At 42.4% G+C, this 24096-nt stretch overlaps 1 protein-coding gene across 2 annotated transcripts in view; it reads right to left on the bottom strand.

The window, feature by feature from the left end:
* MDGA2 (MAM domain containing glycosylphosphatidylinositol anchor 2) overlaps positions 1-24096 on the bottom strand; it is a 349837-nt gene that overhangs the window by 128574 nt on the left and 197167 nt on the right. For both annotated transcript variants that reach the window (XR_009958631.1, XM_062577836.1), the window contains exons 4-6: positions 22355-22551; positions 18638-18770; positions 2142-2411 (exon numbers count right to left, since the gene is read on the bottom strand). Coding sequence is in view for 1 of the 2 variants with exons in the window: in XM_062577836.1 (XP_062433820.1) it covers positions 2142-2411; positions 18638-18770; positions 22355-22551 (600 nt within the window). In the remaining variant the exon portion in view is untranslated. The remainder of the gene's footprint in view (positions 1-2141; positions 2412-18637; positions 18771-22354; positions 22552-24096) is intronic.

The raw sequence follows: 24096 nt of genomic DNA, 5'->3' as shown, positions 1-24096 counted from the left end.
TTCTCTTTTTTGACCCAGACACCTTTATAGAAGACAATGTATTTGATGGAATGAAATATCCTGTAATAACTTTGGCTGATAATGGCATTCTTAAAAGTGGCTGTATTTTACAAACTTTGCCACGAAATGGAGATTTTGCCAGGCAAGTAGCACACGGCCTTGTTACAGAGGCAGCCGCTCCAACAGTCAGAGCACCATCCAACAAGACATTTCTTCGCCTCTGGTGAGCTCTTGTTCAAAGCAAAAGGAGCAAATGAAAGATACTGCATTATATCCGTGCCTCTTAGGGAACAGCACTGCAGTACTCTAAACAATTTCTCTCTATCTTCCCAGCAAAACTTTCGTTAACGTTCTCTGCCTGCTGTAAGGGAAAGCCACTACCAAGAAACCGCGGCAGAACGGAAGCAAAGGGAGTTGACTTTGCAGCTTACAACTGACTGAAGTGAGACCTTTAAAGGATGCTGCTATATCTGAAAGTGTTCATTTAAGTGCTGCTTAGCTGCCTTCTCAGGTAAATATTCTTTCCTCTCCATTTGCTGCGTGCAAATCCAGATCAACAACAACAACGAGACGAAACACAGAAGCGATGAGCTATGGGCAAAGTGCTAAAAAACAGACACACGAAGGAAAATCAAAACTGGGATACAAATTTCTCTCTCATATATTCCACTGCTGCAAAGCTCAGCAATATTTTTAGTAAAGCCAGATCAAGTAAGGCCAGAATAAAAAGATTTTTTAGGACAGTTCTGCCCCTTTAATAGAAATAATAATAAAGAGGAAAAATCATACTAGATAGCAATGCAGTGGGCTTAGAAGAGAGCTATGCTTCATCTATTTGACGAGGCGTTCCTTGTCATGGTCCCTTCTCCTCTGAATTAACAGGGCCACATAACAGAGAGAAGGAAAAACCCTCCTCGAATGCTTTAATGAAATTTTGTTCAGCATCTTGCAGCTCCTAGGCATCTCCTAGGCACGGGCTTCTATAAATAAAAATGGGAGGGCATATTATTATTATAGTATGACTCATGAAATTTGTATCTGCAGGGAGTTAGGGACTTTTGTTTTTCCTCTGGGCTCTCTGGTGCTGTCTGCTGGGTCAATTAAAATACTGAGATTTCTTTTCAAAGAAAGCCTTTCCTCTCCCTGTGTTTATTCCAAGCATGTTTTTCACTCACATCCTCCCCTCACAACCTCATCACACTGCAAATCACTGCAAATTAATGTCCACGCTATGTTCTTGAAATAACACAGCTTTTGCCTCTTGACAACAAAACCTGTAAGCCAAATGTCAAAAATTCAAATGGAAATACAATATTACAAATAAATCTGTAGATTTCTCCTGATAAATTCCTGCAGACCTGGGCTGATGCAATGCTCTCTACCTGACCCCCCGAACAGAAATAGATTCTAATTCATCGTCCTGCTGAAGAGTGTAATATGTTGGGCAATAACGAGTGAACAGGGGTTATGGCTCTCATAAAATATTCACACCACTGGCTTCTTATACAACAGTTTCTCTTGAGTGTGATTAATCACATGTTATTATTTAAAGATCCTATAGCATGGGAGTTTATGTTTCAGTACCATTCACAGATGAGATTAGAGAAAATTAGTTTCAGATGAACTATTTGGTTCAGGTAGATTAATCCACTCTGATGATGCTTACCAGCCAACTGAACTTTTTCTTCAGACCAACTGGCCATGTCCCTGTGGTTATCCACAAGGCCGTAAACAACTGGGGAGATTTTCCTTCCACCTGGCAGTAATTTCTCTTTAAGCACTCTCTTCTTACCTTTATCTAGGGCAGATATTTATCCTGCTACTTAGCACAATTAAAACACAGGCACTAATCTAAAGCTCCTGCCCAGGGAGCAGTCGTGTGATGGCAGCAGATTCACAGCATGCAGAACAGCCTTACTTTCAATAACACACTAAGCATCTGAGGGAGAAAAGGGTGAAACCCCAGTGCAAGAACCACAGGTCATTTTAAGTCAGAACCAATTAATCTCTTAGATGATTAGAAATCATCAGAACTATGTTTGGAAACATAAGACCCAATTACGTGTGGGTTGCTGTCCTGTCAAACTGCAAGTCAGTTTATGCTCCAAGGTAAAGGCCACTAGTTTTCCAGCTCAGCTTACCTCTTACAATGATGTTAGTGGATTTTTTTGCAGGATTTCCAACATTGTTATTCGCAATGCAACTGTATGTGCCAGCGTCTTCTGATGTGATGGCAGGTATCGTTAAAGTCCCACCATTCAGGACTGTCTTCTCAGGCAGGACACCGACGGACCTCACCCACGTCAGACTGGGGGCTGGCTCCCCTCCTGTCGTCACACAGACTAAGGTGATCGCTTCCCCAGGGTTCACCACTATGGGGTCATCCACAAGAAGCTTAATTGAAGGTGATGCTGCAAAACACAAGTTGAAGAGAAAGTTGTAGTGGCACTGTATCTGCGGTGTTGCTCAGTCACTACAAGCAACCTCAAGCCGACTGAGTCCAGAAAAGGTGCTTCAGCTACAGTGCTCCTAGCAAGACTGAGCATCCTCTGGGAAGGGTGCTCCTGCCCTAACAGCACTCCTGACCTTGCGTTTCTCACGCTGTTCAGTCATCTTCTTTTCCCTTGCTGTCAAACTGCAGATGAGGATTTATGTACGGACAACCCTGTGGCTATGCTTATGGTGTATAATTTATGGGACCAGTGCCAGCACACGGGGTTTTAAACCCTGGAAGAAAGGCACTAGTAACAGTGTTGTTACTTGGCAAAGAAAGTAGTTTCCTCTCTTCAAGTCAGACCCCACCCACTGAAAATGAGCCCTCCTAAGCCACCAGTTACCTTGAAGAACTTCCCAGGACTTAGCAAAAAACTGAGATGATTTGGTAGAATTTGAGTTGGGTCTACTGAATCAGAAAGAACGGCCTCCCTTGAGACAACACTTCCTTGCACGCTAGGAAACGGAAGAGTGCAACACAGGGGCCTTCTTCCTGCCTGGGCTGTGCAACCCGCAGCTCACAGCCTCCTGCAGACAGCGCGGCCATAGCTCCATCTCAGGAAAGACGTGACAGGAGCCGGTGTAGACGTGACTCCATCCCAATCCCCATTACAACAGTCAGAGTGAGCACGGTGATAAAGAAGGCTGAGTGACCTGCTGAGCTACTTTGCAGCTAATGGCAAGATTATGCTGCTCTCAGAACGGAGAAGCAAGTGATTAAATTTAATTCTCTGTTCTCACCCCTTTGCTCCTATGAGACAGCTGCATGACGTAAGGGGAGCAACAGGAATGTTCAGCACGAAGGGACAGGATGAGGATGTTCATTTTAGATGCTAGAATGTAAACTCAATCTGAATTGCAACGTCCTCCATCATTTATTTTGAGGTACCACGCCTTCTGGATTAGGGCTATGCTTGAAGGCATACTCTAAACCCACAAAAATAATGAACCAATGTATCAATCCCCATTGCTAGGACAGAAAAAGCAGCAATGCTAAGACCAAAAAAAAAAAAAAAAAAAAAAAGCATAAAGGTGAAGGATTGCAATTCTGGGCAAAATCTGGGGAAAGAAAACCAGAAAATGTGAGAATAAAAATGACAAGAAATAAAAATACTACATCCAAAGATGATATATCACCATTATAGGGATATATTATTGTGTTCTGTTTTTATATATGAGTATTATTTCAATATTAAAGAAATAAAATAATTACTAAAGGCAAATATAAGAGTCAACTATAAAACATGAGTTTTCTTTATCTGGAGTTCACCCAAGATGAATTAACTTCTTGTTCACTCAGAAGCTGTAGCGCTTAGTTGGGAAGCAGTTCCTTTACACCTGTCCCAGCACAGAGAGAACAGGAAACCAGGGCCAAGGAAACACTTGTGAACTGTGTCCCCCAGGCTCATGTGCTTTTCTCTGCTGGTGGACTCCTGTCCTGAGATTGGAGTGCATGTGGGGTGGTTTATCATATTTTATGGGCAAGTAGTTTCCATTTGGGTGGGATGCAGGTACCCATCGTGCTGATAGAATTCACCTCTGGATCTGCATGACCATAACCACAACCAGGTTGAGGTAGCACTCATCACCTGACCTATCTCTCTCTCCCTCCTCACCACGGAGGTCTAGTGATTTTTCATGAACAACTCTGGCAATGAGCTGCTCTTCCCTGCTCTCACTGAACATCAAGTCACAGAGACAGGGAACAGAAGAACCACAAATAACGCTTCAAAACTTAGAGCAAAAGATGAAAGCCCCAGCAATGTCAACCCAGTCTGGTGCTGCTGTTTACCATAACGGCCTGATAATCCTTCAGATGAAAGAGGGGCCTTTGCCATCCTTCAGGTAGAGAGACACTGATAGCGGCTGATGCGATAAAAATGCTGTGATACATCCCTTTCATCACAGCACTCAAAATAGTAAGTACATGAAAATTATAGTTTGCATACAGCAATTTCTCTTCACTTACACCACACATTTCACTTAAATACAACCTATCCCACCAGACAAACACAAACAGAAATCCAGGAATACATTCAACTACTACCATCAAAAGCTGGATTAAAATTAAAGAAGGTTAACAAATTCAGGAGGGATACTAAATTTTCTAACAAATCAAAATCAGCATACCAACAAAGGGTCAAATTCATCTCTACTATGAATAAAATATGAATCCACAGCAACAATAATCTATTATTTTGATATTTCTACACCTGGAACTCTCTATAAAATCAGTACTGTATAGTAATGCATAATAAAGCAGAACCTCTTATTTTTAGCCTTATAATGCAACTGAGGGTAGAATTTGGCCTATTGCACTGTTTGATTGATTTAATGACCAAATTCTGACCATGAAATGGAGAGACTGAAAAATCTCCTGAAGGTCACCAGGAATTTGTCCCTCCATCCTTGAAACATGCTCAGCCTTTCGGGCAGCCTAAAGCCGGTCCATCTCCGGGAGGATGATCTTCTCACTCAGTGCAAGCAACAGCAATCCCTCCTCCATCCAAGCAGGGAGAGGGCAAAGGCGCTGTAGTCAACACAAGCCTGCTCCAGGGCCAGAATGAGATCTGGATATCTGTGCTGTCTGATCACAGTTCTCACCAGGTGTTTCAAAAACAGAAGAGGAAAAACAAATTGAGTTTTGTGTGGCAGGGAGTTTGCCAGAGAATGAAGGAGGCAAACAGCAAAGCTTCCCAATGCTCGATACCTCCAACGAAGCTCCCAGACATGGCAGGGCTGGCTGAAAACCCCCCTCAGCTGTGAATTGGAGTGTTCTGGCATCCACTTCTCCAAGTCAGCCTAGAGCTGGATTTGAAAAAGATGGTTGCTAAATCACAAAAGATAAGTTACCTGCTGGAAGACCTAAATTAATTAACTTGAGTTAATTAATAGCATATAAGTTTTCAGTAATTTTACTGCATAGCTTCTCTGTTTAACTCCATCTGGAAATGCTTTTCAAGATGCCACAGCGCCAAAGCTACACAGCTGCAAAGAGCTGTATTTTCCCACAAATTATGAACGGAAAGCTATAGCAAAGAAGCCAAGGCAGCACAGTGCCAAAACTCCATACAACAACAAGGGGAGCAAGCCCTGACTTGGGCTGCTTAGGGCTGCTGTGGAGTCTCCATCTCTTCCAGATTTCCAGAGCAAGCACCTGTAAGACAGATGGTTTAGGACCTGTTTATGTTTGGTTCAGGGAATGGAATTCACTGTCCCATGAGGTTTCTCCCTGCTCTTTTCTCAATGACAGATAGAGATACTGCCAAAAGGCTATTCATCTCATCTTCCTTAAACTCTCCTCTGGCAGGACCTCCCCAGAGAAGGTGGCCAGCTCTTCCTGCTGATCACTGAGAGAGCCTAGAGATTAGTTTACTCTGGATAAGCAACATTTAGATGAAAAAGATGGGTGACATCAACCCCACCTTTAGGATCAGGATATACAAAAGCTTTAGGAGCCTATAGATGTAAATGGGCAGAAAGTGCCACTTTTAGCAATGTACACATGTCCACCACCCATTTATCCCAAAGTTTTGCAATTCTTAAATACTTGCACTTCCAGGAAAAAAAGCACTTGAAATGTTGGCCTAAATCTCTCTCTAAAAGGGATTTATTATCTCTTTTATTTAACTGTAAACTTTTGGGGTTAAACACACAACATAAAACTGAACAATGTAATTCACTGACACAAAATTTTTTTGACCAACATGATTAAAAAATGAAGCAGGCATTCATAAAGATGACAAGATGATCCAGAGCAATTATAATAGTTGATGATTATACCAAAATATTGTGGAAGGATAATTAAAACCCATGCTCCAGGGCATAAAATGATATCTAGCTTTTTCTGGAATGGGAGGAAAGATTATCATGTATCTGTATACCTCACAGTTTTTATACCTTCCTGAAATGTCTTCTAGTGGCCTTTGCTAGGGACATACATCAGGTCTGACCCAAAGCGACTATGCACGTTTGTCCACCCTTTGCATCTGTGAAGCTTCTAGCAAGCCTGGCCCCCAACCAGTCTGGAGATCCAATGTGCAGTCAGATATCACGATACTTGTTTTGAGAGCAAAAAATCATCTAACTGAGTGAAAAGGAAGAGGAAATAAAGAGTTCTCCAAAAGATTTGAGTCATACGAAAATAATAATTTTCTGAAAAACAGACTATGCAGTTGTCTATTCCTGGAACAATCCTGCAATGCTCTGGTTGTGCACGGACTGTCTACAGTGCCTTGGGGAGTCAGGCGTTAGCCTCCAAGACACAAGTGGTCTCACCCAATCGCCCTCACCATCCATGAGAGCCGAACACCAAGCTCCCTCCAACTGCTCTGCCACAGGCTGCTTTCCAGAAACAAGGCTGGAGCCATACTGACATTTTGTGCCTATCACAAACTGGACAGACTTAAAGACAAGCTAAGTATACGGAGGCTCACGAAGACTCTCAAAACCTTACAAAAAAGCTTTCACATGGTCCTGGCTGAGATCATTTTAAAGGAAGCGTATTCCAGTGACAGTAAACCAGTAATTTAAGCCTTTAATTTGTTTTTATTACTTAAGTTTTCCAAAAATGTTATCTTACAGTTAGCTATACCTACCAAGGTATTTGGCTGTCACCATGCTTACATTTTTTTTTTTAACATAAAAGGCAATTTAAAGTTTAAATGCTTCAGAGCCCACAGAACTCAGCAAGTAGGTGTACAATTAAAAGAAAGATGTGCAGCTGCGCTACCCCAAAAGTTTTCTCTGCTAACCGGGTTTGCACCTGCACCCAAGGACTAGAAGTTGCTCACCTCAAAAACACGGGGAAAATTAAAATAAAACAAGAGGGGAAAAGGGTTTTTGGGGGGAACTTCCCAGGCGAGTCACTGTTCACAGCAGTCTAACAGGATAACGTTACAGACGGGACAGTCCCTTTCCTAACGTCACCCTGACGATGCTACGGATTACTGGCACCCCCAAAATTAGCTCCAATGCATCATCTCTTACAAGGCAGATTAGGGGGCCAGTTAAGAGCTTGCTTACAAGCTCCTCCGTTGCTGCTTAAAAGAGATACCCTGAAATTCCATGGAAAGGGTTAATTTAGGGCTATCTTCCTTTGCTGTGTTCTTCAGCTTTACTTTCACATTATGCCATTTATGTGCTTTTGCTGTCTTGCTTCTTATTTATCTCCCCTTTAAACAAAATTTTTCACCTTCTGCTCAATAGCTCTAGAGAAACAGCAGTTCACACCAGCAAAGCACACGAACTCAGTTCACTGTTAGGGTCGCGGAGCCACGCTGATACACACGCAGATACAGGATTAACATCTCAAGCTTTAGTTAAGAGTTGAAGAGCAATGGATTTCATAGTTTTAAGGAATATCCAAAACTGTCTTTGAAATTTCAGCATGAGACTCAACACAACTGCGTAATATCAAAAATGGAGGAGACACAGGTGGTGGTGATGTATAAAATCATATAACTTGATACAGGATTTCTAAAGCAACAAACACTTCACGACCAATAGTAGTGAAATCGAAATGGAGGGTGTATAGCAGCCATGACCAGCTTCACCTTGGCTTAGGTCTCTTTTAGATGAGTATCTGAATGTTCAATCATCAGGACCACAAAGGACGACCTGGACCTCCCAGGTTTGGTACCCAAAGCTTCTCCTAGCCAAAGCTTTCACCTCCGGCATAGGTAGGATCTTACACAGCTAGGCAACCTGCCACGGGGGAACATTTTTTCAAGTATCTCAGTTAACAGTAGCACTGATAAGAACAGCAAAATTCATTATAAAGCAGTAGCAAGCTTTCATAAACACTTCCATGGGTAGGAACCCGAAACAAGCTTTCTAGGCATTATATTTAGACTCTATAATGAGAATGGCTCCATTTCCAAAAGAGCTGTGCATCTGTGCCACCCTTTAGATGCACGGGTTTCTGAGAGCCATCCCCACATTTTGAAGCCTTGGCTGATCTGCTGGGAACAGAGAAAGCCGCAGTGCCCTGCTCGCTCGTCCCCGAGAAGAACAAGGCACTACTCACGATGGGGGAAGCTGCTCAGGTCTCCATTCATATTGCAGCTGCTGCCTTTCTCAAGGGACTTCAATTCAGAGGCTTTCGTGTGCAAATATTGCTTCTGCAACCAGTACATTTCATTGGAGTGAACAGGCTGACTCTGAACATATATGACAGCTGTTACAAAATGATATTGGACCTCCTGAATATAAGGCCCCGCTAATCCAAGCTTTGCAAAGAATCTCAATCAGAAACGCATCAAAGGTTTGCAGTTAATATTACCTTGTGCACACAAAGTAAGCTAGACACTGCTGATATAAAGATGAAGATTAATTATAAAGTGGGACTACAACATATACCAATCCTCACGGAGTAATAAAACAGCACACAACATGCCCTAGTTTTGATTAATGATGTGGGCAAACGTTTGTCAGATCCAGTGCAAAGCTAGCAGTCATTAAGTCATCATTTACGCTCTAAGACAAAGGCTTAACAGCACCGCTTCACTCAGCACTTTCCTCCTAACAAGCTATCCCTACAATAAAACGCTTCCAGTCCAAACACAGCAGCCACAGGATCATCAGCAGCGAGCCTGGAAACTTGTTAGAATCAATGATCTGATACAGACATTCCTCAACTGGGAAGAAAAAGTCCCGACTGCTGCCTGGGATGATTGCATGAGATAGACACTACACGGGGAGGAAAAGGTATTTGTCAGTGATGGAGCATACAGAAACATCTGAGGTGAAAGCGTGTTATAATCACAATGAGATAAATATGTGTGTGTGTGTGTGTATTGGGCCTAGGTAAATAAAATTGAGAAAATGTCACAATTGGCTTTAAGGATTACTGGGAACGCAAAAGAAAACCAATAGTTTAACAGCAGTATCAAAGGAGAGGCAGAAAGCCATGTCCTTGAAAACTCGCGGATCTACAGAGAATAAAAATGAGAAGACATTATCATTTCATCCAGTTCCGTGAATTCCTTCATATGGAGAACTGAAGTAACAGAACATAATTAAGTTATACTTTTAGCTATACCCACACACATATATCTACATGGATGTGCATGTATCTTTAATTTATAGGCACGATTTCCTGCAGGAATACAAGGCACATATTCTTAACTATGAGAATTGCAAATAGCCCCTCTAAAGTCAGACCAAAGAGAGAGAACATCTGAGGCCCCTGCAGGGCTGAGAGTACCATTTCTGCACTTATTTGCTCAGTGCAGTTCAAAAAAAGAACAGATTATAACTCCCCGTTGAGGTCTAGACTTTAAATTACAGGGTAAACCCAAACTTTTTTACTCACCACACTACCACCGCATGTGGCAATTCCTCCCTCAACAACAATATCCAAAATCACTTTTACACACATCCTCTCTCCTTTGCCCACCCCGCTGCTACGGACAGAGCCGTAACGCCGTGCTGGCTGTTCAGCGCCCGGCTTGCTCGCCTCCCAGCAGAGAAAACTCCTCCAGACACTCCAGGAGCCAAGAGCCAAGTTAATTTGGGGGCAAATAGGCACCTAAGTGTGTCTGCAGCTCATCTGCTCCTTTGGGATGTGCAAATCCAGCTGCATATCCTGCTGGGAACGGGCCAGGCTTCCTGTGGGTGCTTTGTCCTGGGATTGTGCTGAGCTCTCCAACAAAGCCAAGCATGCAGAGGAACTTAACCTTGAGCTCTTCGTGGGTTTAGGACCAAAATTCATCAGGTTTTTGTAAAGTTACTGTCTTGCAGTGACCAGCCACAGAGAGTTTCAAACTTCAGTGGTGCTACATGAAATTCACATGCAGAAGAGTAGCAAAATACTTCAACTGCTAAGACTTCCAAATTCTAAATTTCGCATTTAGACACAAAAAAACCAGATGTCATATATATGTATTCAGCATATATAAAAATTTCATTTGTTATTTTTTTCATTTCATCTTTGCCTGTAAAATTGCAGTGCTTGCAGGGGCAGAGAAAATAAAACTAACATCCCCAAATCTAAGTTATTTCAGGCATGTATCCCCTTTTTCTGATTTAATACATGGAATTATTGAAGTTAAATATTCTCAGACCAGCTTTCAGTGTTGCACATGTTTTGGGGTTTACTCTGATGCACGAAGTACCTCTCTGCATCCTCACTTTGCAGAAGGATAGGGACTGCGGTAGCACAGAGGGGTGGCTCAGTCTTTATACAACAACATCCCGGCCCAAAGCTGCAAAGGACAGCTAGCAACACTGCCCCAGTTATCCTGGCCAAGTCCCTGTGCTTCCCCTCTCTCTAGTCTAACTGGCTTTTTCCTCCTCCTCAAACTTTTCCTGAACTCTTCCAATTTTTATCCAATGGGGAGGCAGCTTTGATGACTCATCTCGTGCCTCCAGATCTGCCTTTTCATCCACGGCACCGCAACTTTGATGACTCGCGCTTTGCTGGAGCTGCCGTTCGAGCGCAGATGTAGCATTGACAGCGCCAACAGGGAGGAAGGGAGGCGGATCCGGGCGCATTCAGGATCCTTCCCCGGCTGTTAGGCTCCAAAGGCGACGACAATAGCTCCGGCTCCCACGCGGCAGGAGCTTTCATTCCGCGGACATTTCATCAAGGGGTATGAAGGGAAGGCAGGATCCTCCCTTCAGCAGCAGAACACTGTTAAATCAGCTTAACCCAATCATGAAACTGTCCCCTTTGCAACTATATTTAGAGGCAAGGCTCCACACGTAGGCTAGAATTCATCCCATCTAATCTCAACCATTTGAAACTCCGGCAAGTAATCCAAGGTCATATATCTTGATGTGATATAAACACCCCCAAAGCCCTCCAAAACCAGATGGGATGAATTGCTCTTTGGAGACAACTCACTCTCCACTGGGTATAGTGGTGCTTGAACAACTAGCGCATTATAGCTGCCTACGCTTTTGGACTGCTGGTGAGGTGAGAAGAACCCCATCTCTGCTGCACAGTTAGGGGCTGGCTAACGAGGAGCTGCAGAGAAAAGCCCCTCGGGGGTACGGTGGACGGGAATCTGAACATGAGCTAACATTAGCACTGTATGTTTGCTAAAAGGCAGTCACTGGACAGCATAAACGGGAGCTTTGCTGGGAAAGGTACAAAGAGATCCTCAATCTGAAGTCAGCGCCGACAAGGTTGAGTGCCAGTGCAACATGCTACATGCATTGATGGGCTGAATTCAAGAAAGATGTGGACAGAGAAGATCAACAGAACACTATGAGGTGTTCTGTAGGATATGTGACTCATGAGAAAAAAAAAATCAGGGAACCAGGTTCACTTCACCCAAAAGAAGAAATGGAACAACACAAAAATCTTCAAATATACAAAAAGTTCCTGCAAGGAAGGGAATAATCTCTCCTCTGTGCCACTGAGTGATGGGATTTAATGACAGAAAGGCAGATGCGGGTTACGCCTTATGTAAACCTTGCAGCGGTCAGGACAGCCAAACACTGGGTCAGACAGCCGATGGATAATGCAGGACGTCCACAGCTGGCTCTCATGAAACACGGGTCAAATACGTATTTGTAAGAAAGGGTTTTGACCCAGGAGGTTCTGCCATGAAGAATGGGACTAGACAACCTCTTGAAGTCCTTCACAGTTATGTTTCCTAGGATTCCTTTTTGCTACAGTACCAATACCACCCACCTTCAGTACTCAGCTCGGAGTATTCAGCTGGCTCTATTTCTTATCTGAGGATTTCAGGCTTTTGTAGTGCAGGATCACGTATCGCTGGCATGCTCTTTGAGAATGCCAAGGGACATAAAGAGAAATATTTTCAAAATGAGATAATTCTCTAATGCTATACTGTCTGAATGAAGGGAAACAAAGCAAGTTTATCAAGATGGCCTACTGTTTAAAGGAGGGATTAGGAGTGAAGTAAGCCCTTTGCAGTGTGATTCCCAGCACACGACCAAGATGGAATGCCAGCCTGAACTATGATTTGAATGAACTATGCGATACAGATGAAAAAAATCACACATTGAAAGCTCGTCATTTTTGGTAAAAGTTACTGTTTGGATTATGTTGGAGACTGTCAGAAACCAACTTCAATATTCTACATTAATCATGCCACCTCTACTAAGCAGTGTGAACTGACTAATTCAAATTAATACGTATTTTCAAAAGAAGCTAAGTAACTGAAAATGCTTTGTAGATCAAGATCAAAGTTTTATTTGCTTTTACTCAATCATATTAGAGGAAATACTATAGTAGGTCCAGAATTTCAAAGCTGAAAGCTGCCTAACTATTTACTCCAACTCTACATATCCCAATGATGTCTGATATAAACCTTGCAAGTTATTTGGTTTTATAGGTATATATCATGCCTTTTCTATGACCCTTTGAAATGAACAATGCCACTCTTATAAGAATTTGATTATGTTTGTTACTATATCTGAGTGTTCAGATGTGAGATTCAAAGTTAGCTGTATTTAAAGTCATTTTTCTTAGTGCTAAAGATTAAATAGTGAGTCACATACAAGCTACTCACAGATTTTAATATCATCTGTCAACAATTCATGTTTGATATAGAGCAGAATTAATGCTTGGAATAATATAATTCCTTGTATTTCTAAAGCAGACTGAGTTTACTATGCTAAGCACCTTCAAAAGCAACTGTACCCTGAGCAATATATGGGTCCAGGGTAAGGCAGGGCACTAGGACTTTCAGCTGTTCTTATACAGAGAAAGATATCCTGGGTAAAAGAGATAATAACGGATTCAAATTACGACTTCTACAACATTGCTGCAGAACGCTGTTGCTCAATGTAGCCCAGCACGCTGCTGGATTTTTCAGCAAGGTTGCACTGCTGCTTCCTCTTCAGCCTCTTGTCTGCTGGGGCCTCCAGATCCTTCTCTGCAAAGCTGCTCTCCACCAGCTGGCCCCAGTCCATACTGGTGCCTGGGAGATCCTTTCCTGGGGGCAGGACTCTGCATTTCCCTTGGTTGAACTGCATGAGGTTCCTGCCAGTCCGTTTGTCCAGCCGGTCAAGACCGATGTCTTGACCACGATTCTCAATTCGGTATTGCCTGACAGCCTGCCGAAAGTGCACTCGCTCCTATTGGTTTGATCACTAATAAAGATGTTTCAGTGCTGTTCCTATTTTGATCCCTGAGGGACATCACTAAGAAATGACCACCAGTTGGGCATCATGGCACTGATCAAAACCCTTTTGAGCCCTAAAGGCCCAACCTATTTTCCCCCACCTTATCATCTGCATCTCACCAATTTGGCTAGAAAGACGCTAAAGGTCTTGCTAAAGACAAACAGCAGACAGAAAAAGTAAAGATAAAAAACAGGTGATTCCTGAATACTTGTAAGTGAGTACAGGAGACCAACAAGGTTGGGTGGAACTGCTCCAGTGAGAAGAGAGAACCGTAACACTGTGCTCCCCCTTCCGCAGAGGCATTTGCTGCCAGCTCCTTGTTTTGTGCTTCCTGCCCTTTCACACTGTGAGCACTGTTTGGAGGAAGAAGTTCATCGACCAGGAGAAAGAACAAATACACCAAGAGCTCTAAGAGGGTGAAAAACTTGAATGGGTAAAAGATCAGTGTGAGTGCCAAATAAAACATCCCTCTGAGGCTTTGGGGAAGAGGCGGGACAGTAACAACCTTGAGGTAAGCCAGAGGGTGAGTAAAGAGTACGAGCCGAGATCTGATTAAACAAACCGTCTTCCTGGGTACACTGTGGACACAGTGAGGCTAAAGACTGGCAGCACGGCCACAGAAGTAGGAAGGTCATGACTCAGTGCGACACCCACTCTCACAGCTGCTCTTCTTCTGACTGCCTGGATTCAAACGTGCACACTAACAAAACTGTCAGCGTTCCTCCTCCTCCTCAGAATTACCCCTTGATTTTGTTGCAAAGCAGCCACATTTGGTTTTACAACTCCTGCTTGCATTAACTTACCCAAATTAACTTCTATGTTCTGATTTTTAATGAATTTAGTCTACTAAAAGCAAGAGAGAGCTGCAGAATAAATCCCTTTGCTGTTCTTACTCACAACTTGAGATCTATTTATGTTCCTGCGACTCACCAGCTCTCTGACAAGAGGTAAGTCATTAACTTCAGTCTTTCTGCTTCCCTTCACATTCCTCATCTGCTTAGATAATAAATTTTGCAGAGTAACAGCTGTCTTTTGATACAAAGTGGTCTATGCTCAACAAGTGCCCCTACAAGCTGCTACACAATATTACTGCTAATTGTCATTCGGGCTTCAGCATATGCACGGCCACATGCTTCTGAGTTGTTCTCAGCTTCTCTCATTACAACATCCATTTTGTTTTCATATTTTAAACCAGTCTGCATTGGAACAAATATGTGTGTATGAAAAAGATGATGCTAACGTATTCCAACTCCTGCAGCACCTACAAGCGTATGATGGTCTGTCTAAAGCTTCATAGAGTCATGCAGAACAGATATAACTAAGACTTTGCTGTTGAATCAAGGGAGTGTGAGTATACCCAATTATATCTGATATATACTGATGGTACCAATGGTACCAGCTTAATTACTTTACTAATTATTCAAGAAGAAGAAGTAGGCAGAAAGTTTCATTTGGATTGCTTTTAGATTGGTTATATCACAGCAAATGCTTGTTACTCTGGTGATGCCATGACATCCAATCAAATAATCAGCAAGACAGACTAAACACAGAAAACAAAAAGGTTACAGGAATAAGCTGGCAGGCTGCACTGAATAGAAAACTGAACTACTCACCCAAAGACGTGCTTGATGTTCCTCAAATTAGCCTCTCAGCTCAGGTGCGTGCACAAGAATATAGATGTATGAAAGATCCTGTGGCATAAATAGAGGCAAAAGACCACCTGGATTTGCATGTTTTCCATAAAATAAATGTCTACGCTCATGCCCATGTCACCTATCGCTCTTGGTGGGGGAAGATAAAGGGTCTTAAGAGTGTTTCAGAGGAGGAAAAAAAGACAAAAGAGGAGAAAAAACATGTGATCCTGATCTTGTGATACCAAATGCTCTTACAACATCGGAAGGTTATCAAGCATGAGGTTTAACAAGTGATTTCATGGTCACCTGTGAGAACCTATGTAGCCCCACAAGGACACAGTAGGTAGAGTAGGATACCGTAAGACCAGTAAGACTTTCCAGGAATATTGTAATTGCCACACTGGGTTCTCTCACATCTGTTCAGCACAAAAGATGTCAGAGGGAAATAAATAGCACTTCCTCAAGCACAATCTGCCAACGATCAGCATGTGTGACAAACACACCTTACAGCCTGGAAGAGTCCTGCCATGTGTCAGCATGCTCTGGCAATCAGCCAGGGGCTGCTGGGAACCAAGGTGCTCCCTGCAGCACGGCAGCTTTCCAGCCGTTGTTTGTGCACAGCGTCAATCAATCAAGGTGAATGGCAAGCCACCACGCACAGATGGCAACCCAATGTCCTCAAACCTCATCTGGCTGCCAGGACAGCTGATGTCTCTGAGCAACCCCAACTGCAGGGCACATCTACGGCAGGGAGGAACCTTCTGAACTTTGCTCATGAGTCAATCCATCAAAGGGAGCCATGAAACCATCTCTGCATCACACAATAAAAGCCTAAATCACTTTTGGAAGGGGACAGAAACCCACAGCTGCTGCAAGCCTTATCTATTCTAACCAGTCATCCCTCAACTCTGTAACAGCCAAATAAAGTTCAACAAGAATTCTTCCACGAATTCTTGCTTCAGCTTGCAAGTCTGATAAATGCAGAATAGCCAAGTTGCCAGAGATGTAGCTTATCTTGAGATCACACAGTTAGCAGCAGAACTTAGATTCACTTGTAGCCACATTAATTACGACAGCTATCATGTATGTTTCCTACTTTTACAGCCACTTCTGTTTGTCTCTTTTTCTGTTTCCATTTAGTCATCTCCATAATGTGCCTCCATCCCTGAATTTAGAACAGATGGATGGGCTAGGACTGCTCAGTACTGAAACAGTTATTTGGATTCTGATTTTCATTTCTTTGGATTTATGTTGGATTAGCCTGGATTTATGATTTATATAACTCCCATGAAGTTATATGAGGTGAAGTTCTACCAAAGAGTTTTATCAGATGAAGCTGTACCACATGATAGGTGGTTTAGTCCCAGGCCATCAACATACTAGTCATCATCTTTAAAGAGTTATTGCAATAATTACTAAATTTGTTATTTAATCTTGCCCCTGATGAGGGTTGCCACCAATTCCTTCATGAAAAAGTGTGATTCTTTATAATTGTTCAAGTATGTTTACTTCAGAAATTGCTCCAGGAGAATTATCTCTGGTGATGTATCAAAACTCTTTCCCAGAGAAGACACTTTCTCCAGGAACAAACATAATATCTTTAAGGGGGAAATAACTCACTCTTGTTGCAAAATTAGATCACTCTCACCAGTGCTTAGGTATGAATAGTTACGCCATTTAAGTTCCCACAATATTGTGATATAAACAGATGTCTGTGGTAGATGAGGACCAACATGGATAGACTGATCTTGCACCCCCAAGCACCAATAATTGTTCTGACAAAAGAGACAGAGGAAGTATTTTGCTGAGCCCGAGATCTGCTTGTGAGAAAACAGTTGTCATGGACCAAACGCGGACACCAGCCAAGACAACCGACACCGTAAACAACAGGAGAAGTTTACAGCCTCTGCTGAGCAGCCAGACTCTGTAAGCAACAACTCACACCCTTCATTTTCATGGATGAAGGCAGATGGATCATTATGAGCGTAACGAGGAAAGTTGCTCCGACCTATCAGTTATGGTCTCTCTGTGCCAGACATGATTTCATACCCATCCAGGTATAACCAGTACAACTCAACAGAGCCAAACTTCACGTTTTGACTTCCTAACTTTTCCAGGGAAAAAAAAAAAAAAAAAAAAAAAAAGTAAAGTAGGGGCTGCCAATATATTTTGCCAGATACCATCAGAGCTGACTGTAATTTCCCTATTGCCAGTGACAGCTTTAAGGCTGGGCTGTGAATTTCCTTTGCAGTGGGTTGTGCATCGGTAGTGGTACATACCACAAGTTTGCACTTCTTGCTGTAAAATCAGAAATACAAAAACCAAAACTAAAGAAAAAACAAAAAGAAAAAGAAGGAACACAAAGCCTTGGAATCAAGCCATAAGAGCAGAAGTAATGTGAAGTGTGCAAGCGCAAAAAAAATTCATAGTTCATCTTAGATGCACTCAGATGCATGTTAATGCCTCAACATTTTGTTCATTTGCCACCTGTTTTCAGTGCCCTGAGTCATAAGTTATTAAGGCATAATCTAGCATAACCTAACCTGCCGTCTTCAGAATACTAGAACATTTGCTGCAGAAGTTTTTTCAGAGCCTTTTAGAGAGTCAAAAACTGATTTCTGTCTTCCTGGACTCCAGTGATTAACCACTGCCACAGGACTTTCAAGAGACACAACACCGCTGCAAGCACAAGGAGGAGAGGAAGATACACAACCGGCCATTTGCTCAGCCAGGGACAAGTCCAAAGGAAAGAGCAAAGGAACGAGAAATGCAACAACATGAAGACAGTTTGTTCAGACACAGATAAATGCCTAGCTAACTTGCTGCAAAGCATTTCAACTCGACTGCTTGAATGTTTCTGTATGAACCAATTATGCCTGAATAAAAACCCAACACTTTAAATTAATGTAAGAAATCAAAGGACTATGAAAATATAGATCTTTTTCCTAAGAAAATTTTGTTGATCAAAAAAAGATTAACTTTCAATAAAACAGTTTGAGAAGTACTTCTGAGTGTTTGGAAGATTTCTAAATAATTGTTTTACTTCATGTTCAGCCTAGATTGAGACATCCTTCTCTCTTATCACATTCCAGAGTCATCTCTGAGGCAAAGTGCATCCATAAGAATGAAATCCCATGACCTTGAGGGGCATGTAAATCCCGATATAAAATTCAGAGCGCAATAAATATACAGAGCAGTAAATCAAAACTCTTCTTCGAACCTTAGTTTTGCTGAGGAAAGAAAAACATCTGAAATAAATTGCTTGTACCCTCTGCTCCTGAGCAGTTCCTACATTGCATAGCTGCATACAGCCACATAAACTTCAAAATGAGAAGATAAAACCATGCAACCCCCACAGACCACTGCAGCACCAGGCAGCCTGGGAAGGTGCAGCGTTTGAGCAGTACCTGTTTTATTAGAGAGCCGGAAAGACACCATCTTGTCCGGGATGCTGCAGACATTCCTCACCGAAGCGATGCAGCTGTAATTCGCGTAGTCCTGAGGTCGAAGGTTTTTTAGTTTCAGGATCTTCGTTTCCCCCTGTGCATGCAAGGCAGAGCGTTAGGATGAAGAAAGTCAGAGGAACAAGCAGAGCTGCATAACGTACTGAGGTTGACTTTTATGAGATGAGTAAGATACAGAAGAGCTTAATTAGAAGCAGATGTTAAATTTAACTGGTCCAGAAAACCTATTTTATTTTAATTATCTGAATGAACAGTGACTGGCATAACCTAAAAGGTTGACACTTACTTAGACATTAAAGGCAATGAAAGAGAAGGTGGCAAAGGGGAAACTGTTTTGGCAGAGACTCTGAAACCACAGCATTATTCTGGATAACAGATCTTAAGATAAAATCTGCATAATGAGAAAGTCATAAGCTACAGAATTCCTATTGTTTTCCTTTGAAAATGAGCTTCTGATGGACAGCCCTTGCAGCCAGCAGCGTAAATGATGTACCCAAACAGGAGATTTCCCTGGAAAAACAATCTGGAATAAGCACTGCAGAATCAGAAACACAGGAGAAATTTGCTGAAAAGCGCATAGAAATTTTAAATTATCATTAGGAAAAAGAGTAGCAAAAAGCAGAAAGGTTTGAGACGCACAAAATCCTACTTGGGCTGAGCACGCAGAGGTATCATGGAACAGGGAAAGCGAGAAGGACTGAGAGCGAGCAGGGAAAAGCGGAGAGCCAGGCGTGCGCAAGCAGCCGAACGGAGCGCTGTGCAAATATCACGTGTATCGACACGTGTATCGATACCTGCACATCAAAATAACAACCTTCCTCAGGCTTTCAAACTTCTTCTCAAGCTGCTCACCTTCAAATCTTTGTGCTTCCGCAGATAAGTTAAAAGCACGTTAGGCTGAAGGCAAACGCCAGCTCAGGGAGACTAACGCTCTGAACTGGATCATAAAGCGCCCAAGGAGAAAGCTTTGAAAAACTCGCTTTATCACGTACCCTGTAAATACTTCTACAACTGTTAATATCAGCAGAGTTTGGGCTGTGCATTGAATTGTTTAAACAGCATCATCTGCAGCAACTGCGCAGGCCTATATAAGAACGTGGTCGTTTGTGAAAACACAGTGCAGAACTAGCAACCCCCCCCCCCCCCCCCCCCAAAAAAAAAAAAAATAAATAAAAGGTGCAGTTGGACATGGAGAGAGGCAGTTGTGAAATCCGGCGTGGTGGACACTAGGAGCACTGGAACGGAAGAGCTTTGTGTACAGTCAGCCCCGCAGCAGCGATGCTGGTGAAAATCAAGCTCATGCTGATTCAGCGTTTGCACGACCGAGGCCTCAAAAGGCTGTTCAAACGCACGCAAAGCGAGAGGTGAGGATAAAGATCCTGTTTTAAAAAGAGGATTATCTCGGCTAGGGAAGAGCCTGGTCCAGAGCCCTTCCAGGTTAACGGGAACACAGCTATCGAAGTCATTAAATTCTGGATGAGATCCAAACACGGAGCTGTTACATACCACAAATTAAATCCTTAGCTGTGACTCCCAAGTTGAAATTGTAGCCTGAATTCACAGTGGTATTCCGGATCATGTCCCCCCGATTGCTAAGATTTGTAAAAATATATACATTTTCCTCATTGATTTGGACAATTAGTCTAATTATGTCTAATTGCATAATTATTGTAAATACAGCAAATTTAATCTTGTACTCAGGCTGTGCAATTACAATGTGCAATAAGGCCGATACAAACTCTTACGGAAAAAAATTGTGCATTAAAATTTTGGTTTTGAGAAGTTCAGTAGTTCAAGCACTTTCACACATGAGCATATGCATGTTTGTTCTTTTTTCTTCGTGGCAGCCAAAATAACTAGCTGACATTATCTGACTCATCAAAAAAATCTACGTTCAGACTTCAAGAGCTCTTTTTTTAAATCACCCGGTTTCAAAGTGCCTTCTATTATTTAATAAAACAAGAACACCACTGGAAAGAACAAGTAACCTTTTTTTGGCTCCAATACCATAGAAAAGTTGATTACGTTGCTACTTGTTTTTCTTTACATTTCATTTGGTTTTCAGATTGATAATCCAGCCTCAAAGCAATCAACAAAAAAATGCCACCTCAAATTCAAATCTCTTGATGCTCTGAAGCCGAATCCCTTCTAGCTTTCTTCTCACCAGCTCTCACTGTTTTTTACCGTATCATGAGGAGAACCAACTATGCAGAGATGTGCAGTAGACATTTATGACTCTTGAACCTTTAATTACAATTTTTCCTCTTATAAACATATCAGATCCTGTAGGCACACGGACAAGATACACTAATTCAATCTGACCTCCAATAAATGCAAAAAGGTTATAGATAGGCTTCCAACTATCAACATGACAATCTGATTTATTCATTAATTCAGCACAGACAGAGGGCCTGGGAAGGATGTTCCTAGTAACCTAGAAACCTTTTTTTTTTTTAAAAAAAAAAAAAAAAACATGGAATTTAATTTCACATGACATATTTTATTAGGTATGTTCTTATTGAGTAGTGGGAAAGGTAATAATCAGCATTTCCATGCTGAGGTATTACAAGACAAAAAGTCTCATCTCAAAGGAGTGTCTCACTTTTTAACTATAACATTAAAAAACTCCAACTTACACTTCCGTGCAAGATTCCAAGGAAATAAACCAGAGATTTCCTAAATTGCATCCATATATGTTAAATTAAAAATAATCTCATCACTTTTGGGAGTCCAATAACTTGACTATGTAATCTAATTCTCATCTCTGTTACGTTCCAGTCTACACATTGCTCAGCTGAATACCAAACTATTTTAGCAATAAAAAGCTGTCAAGTATAATAAATAGTAAAAGGGAAGGTGCTCTCAAATCATTAGCTGATAATTATTTATTAAAGTTGTAGGTTGCTTACTGCTATCACAACCAAATTACAAGGCATTTTCCACTTCTGTCTTTACTCATTATTGCTTGAGGCTTTCCAAAACAACTTTTTCTCCATTTTTTTCTTTTTTTTTGGCAAGCACCACCACACACTTTTGCCCACAGACAATAGGATATGCCACCTTTTTATTCTGAGACTGTGCAAATGTGCTAACAATAAATTAATCTGATCTAATCTGACAGGCTGTTTTGATGGTTCAGTCTGCCTTCACGGCTGTGAGCGAGAATAAAAAGACTTACAAAACCAGTTCTTTCCAATTTTGCCTCCTCATCTTTTAAGATGGAACAAAAACTTATATTCAAAGGAATGAAAGGCAGAATAATAAAAAAAAAAAAAAAAAAAGAAAAAAGACGAGGAGATGCCATAGCATCCAGCCTTCTTGAAAAGCTTCTGAGGCTGCAACTTCTGTGCAGAATCACTTCTCATTGCACTGGGAAAGATCAGGGAACAGCACTGCAGATACAGCGCTTACCGGGCATCTCCCCACAACTCCCCTCTCGGAACTCCTTCTCGATCACAACCTATAAGATACCTTTCACATTCGTAGGTCTTACAAACACCTACGGGTGCATTGGTGCCCAGGCGTAGGGACCTCGAGGGCATGCAGATGCAGCCACCGCCAGCAGAGCATGTTCAGACCGACCTGCTCGAGAGCCCGTGACAGAGCCCGCGGCGCAGATTTTTCTCAGAAAGGACAAAAATATTGCACCGCAATTCCTACCTGGGTGAAGAAGGGCTCATAGATCTCCACTCCTTTATCAGAGCCTTGCAGCAACACCTCCTGGCCGCGTCTCCAGCTGTACCGAACGGGTGGGTTGGAGTTGGCGACGCACCTGAGAAACACCGTCCTCTCATAGTAAAACTGCTCTTTTGCTTCCCCGATGCTCTGGTGAACCGTTACTATCGGATCATCCAAATCTGGAAAAGAGAGAAGAAACCCCCGAGAGAGCGTCAGGCGCGAACTGCCACCGCGACGTCTGCTGCTCCCCGGTGCCGAGCAGGTGAGGGCGCGCCTCTCCTTGCACACAAAAATGGCCAAAATCGCATAGAAGTTGCCAAAATGCCAGTAATTTGTTTCTAAACATCTGAAATATACATTCTAGGACTTTTTCAGGAGAGTCCCATTTTACATTTTATTTTCGTTTGTACAGCACCTAGCACAACTGCATCTTTGTTCGCTGCCCCGGCTTTGGGTATTCCAATATGTGCAATAACGTGATAGTGTCAATTATATTTGTTATGTTCCCACTGCCACTTAGATTTCATCTTTTTTTTCATTTCTGCAACTTATTTCTTATGTATGACTTTCAATTTAAATATCGCTTCGACAAAATAGTTTATCAGGCTTTGGAAATAAATAGCAGACTAATTTGCATCCTAATAGTAGTATCAACTGTTGATCATGTGAATGCATCTGTTTTCCTTTAAAGCAGCAATTTAATACAGTAATTTAATGCATATACCCTTCTTTTACTTGCATGCATTTAACTTCAAACAGGTGAATTCATCCCAGCCTTCAGAACACACTTCTCTTGATTAAAATACAGATATCATATAATTACTCCCAACGCATCAGCTTAAAGAAAATTAGATCCCCGCAACCGAACTCACTCATTTCAAATAAGAAAGAAATAAAGATAGCCTTTGGAATGTGAGCACTCTAAATTAATTAATTGGGGCTCTATTCCACCAGGCACAAGCAGGTTCCTGTTTCCAGGGATGTTTTACTACTTTTTATTAGGAGCCGTCTTGAAAATTCAATTACAGTAAAGAAGGGGAAAAAAAGCCCACCTCACCCAGAGCAATGCTGGCCATCTTTACTAACTTCTACCTCAAACCATCCAAGCCCCAGACAACAGCAGCTCTCCTGCGAGCTTCAGGAGAAAGCTACGCTGCCCAGAGGACGGGCAGCCAAGGGCAGGTTGCGTCTCCTCGGATTCAGCGGCAAATCCCGGGATGGATCCGGCAGCGCAGGACGGCCGCTGCTGCTTGCAGGGAGCAGCGGCAACCGGCCCGGTTCCTCCCGCGAGGACCCAGCGGGCAGCACCGGGCACCCGCGCGCTGCCCTCCGAGCCTGCGCCTTGGCTGAAACGACTGGCGAACCTTCCCACCACGCACGCGTTGCACGAGACGGACCGCCAGCGCAGCTGCTCCTAGGCTCTTCGAAAAATAAACCTGGGTTTTTGATAGTTTTGAAGAATCAGAGGTGTGGCGGAGGCACAAGAGATTAGCAAAGGATCCGCCTGAAACGAGCCCATCTTCAACAACCTGAATAGGGCAGCGTGTTTCCCACGGCCACCCAGAAAAACAGCCTTCATTAAATTATTCTTCAGAGGTTTACATTTTGATTTGCGTAACGAGAACTAAGCCTGAGAGTCTCTTGATTAATTAGAAACAAAACGCTCCAAAATTTGGAAGAATGCAAGCAATAATATCTTGTAATGGTGCATGGACTTTAAGTAA

The sequence above is a fragment of the Rhea pennata genome, chromosome 5 (genome assembly GCF_028389875.1).
Source record: "Rhea pennata isolate bPtePen1 chromosome 5, bPtePen1.pri, whole genome shotgun sequence".
Classification (NCBI taxonomy): domain Eukaryota; kingdom Metazoa; phylum Chordata; class Aves; order Rheiformes; family Rheidae; genus Rhea; species Rhea pennata.
The sequence above is the reverse complement of the archived record's forward strand: the minus strand, read 5'-3'. Positions and strand labels throughout refer to the sequence as shown.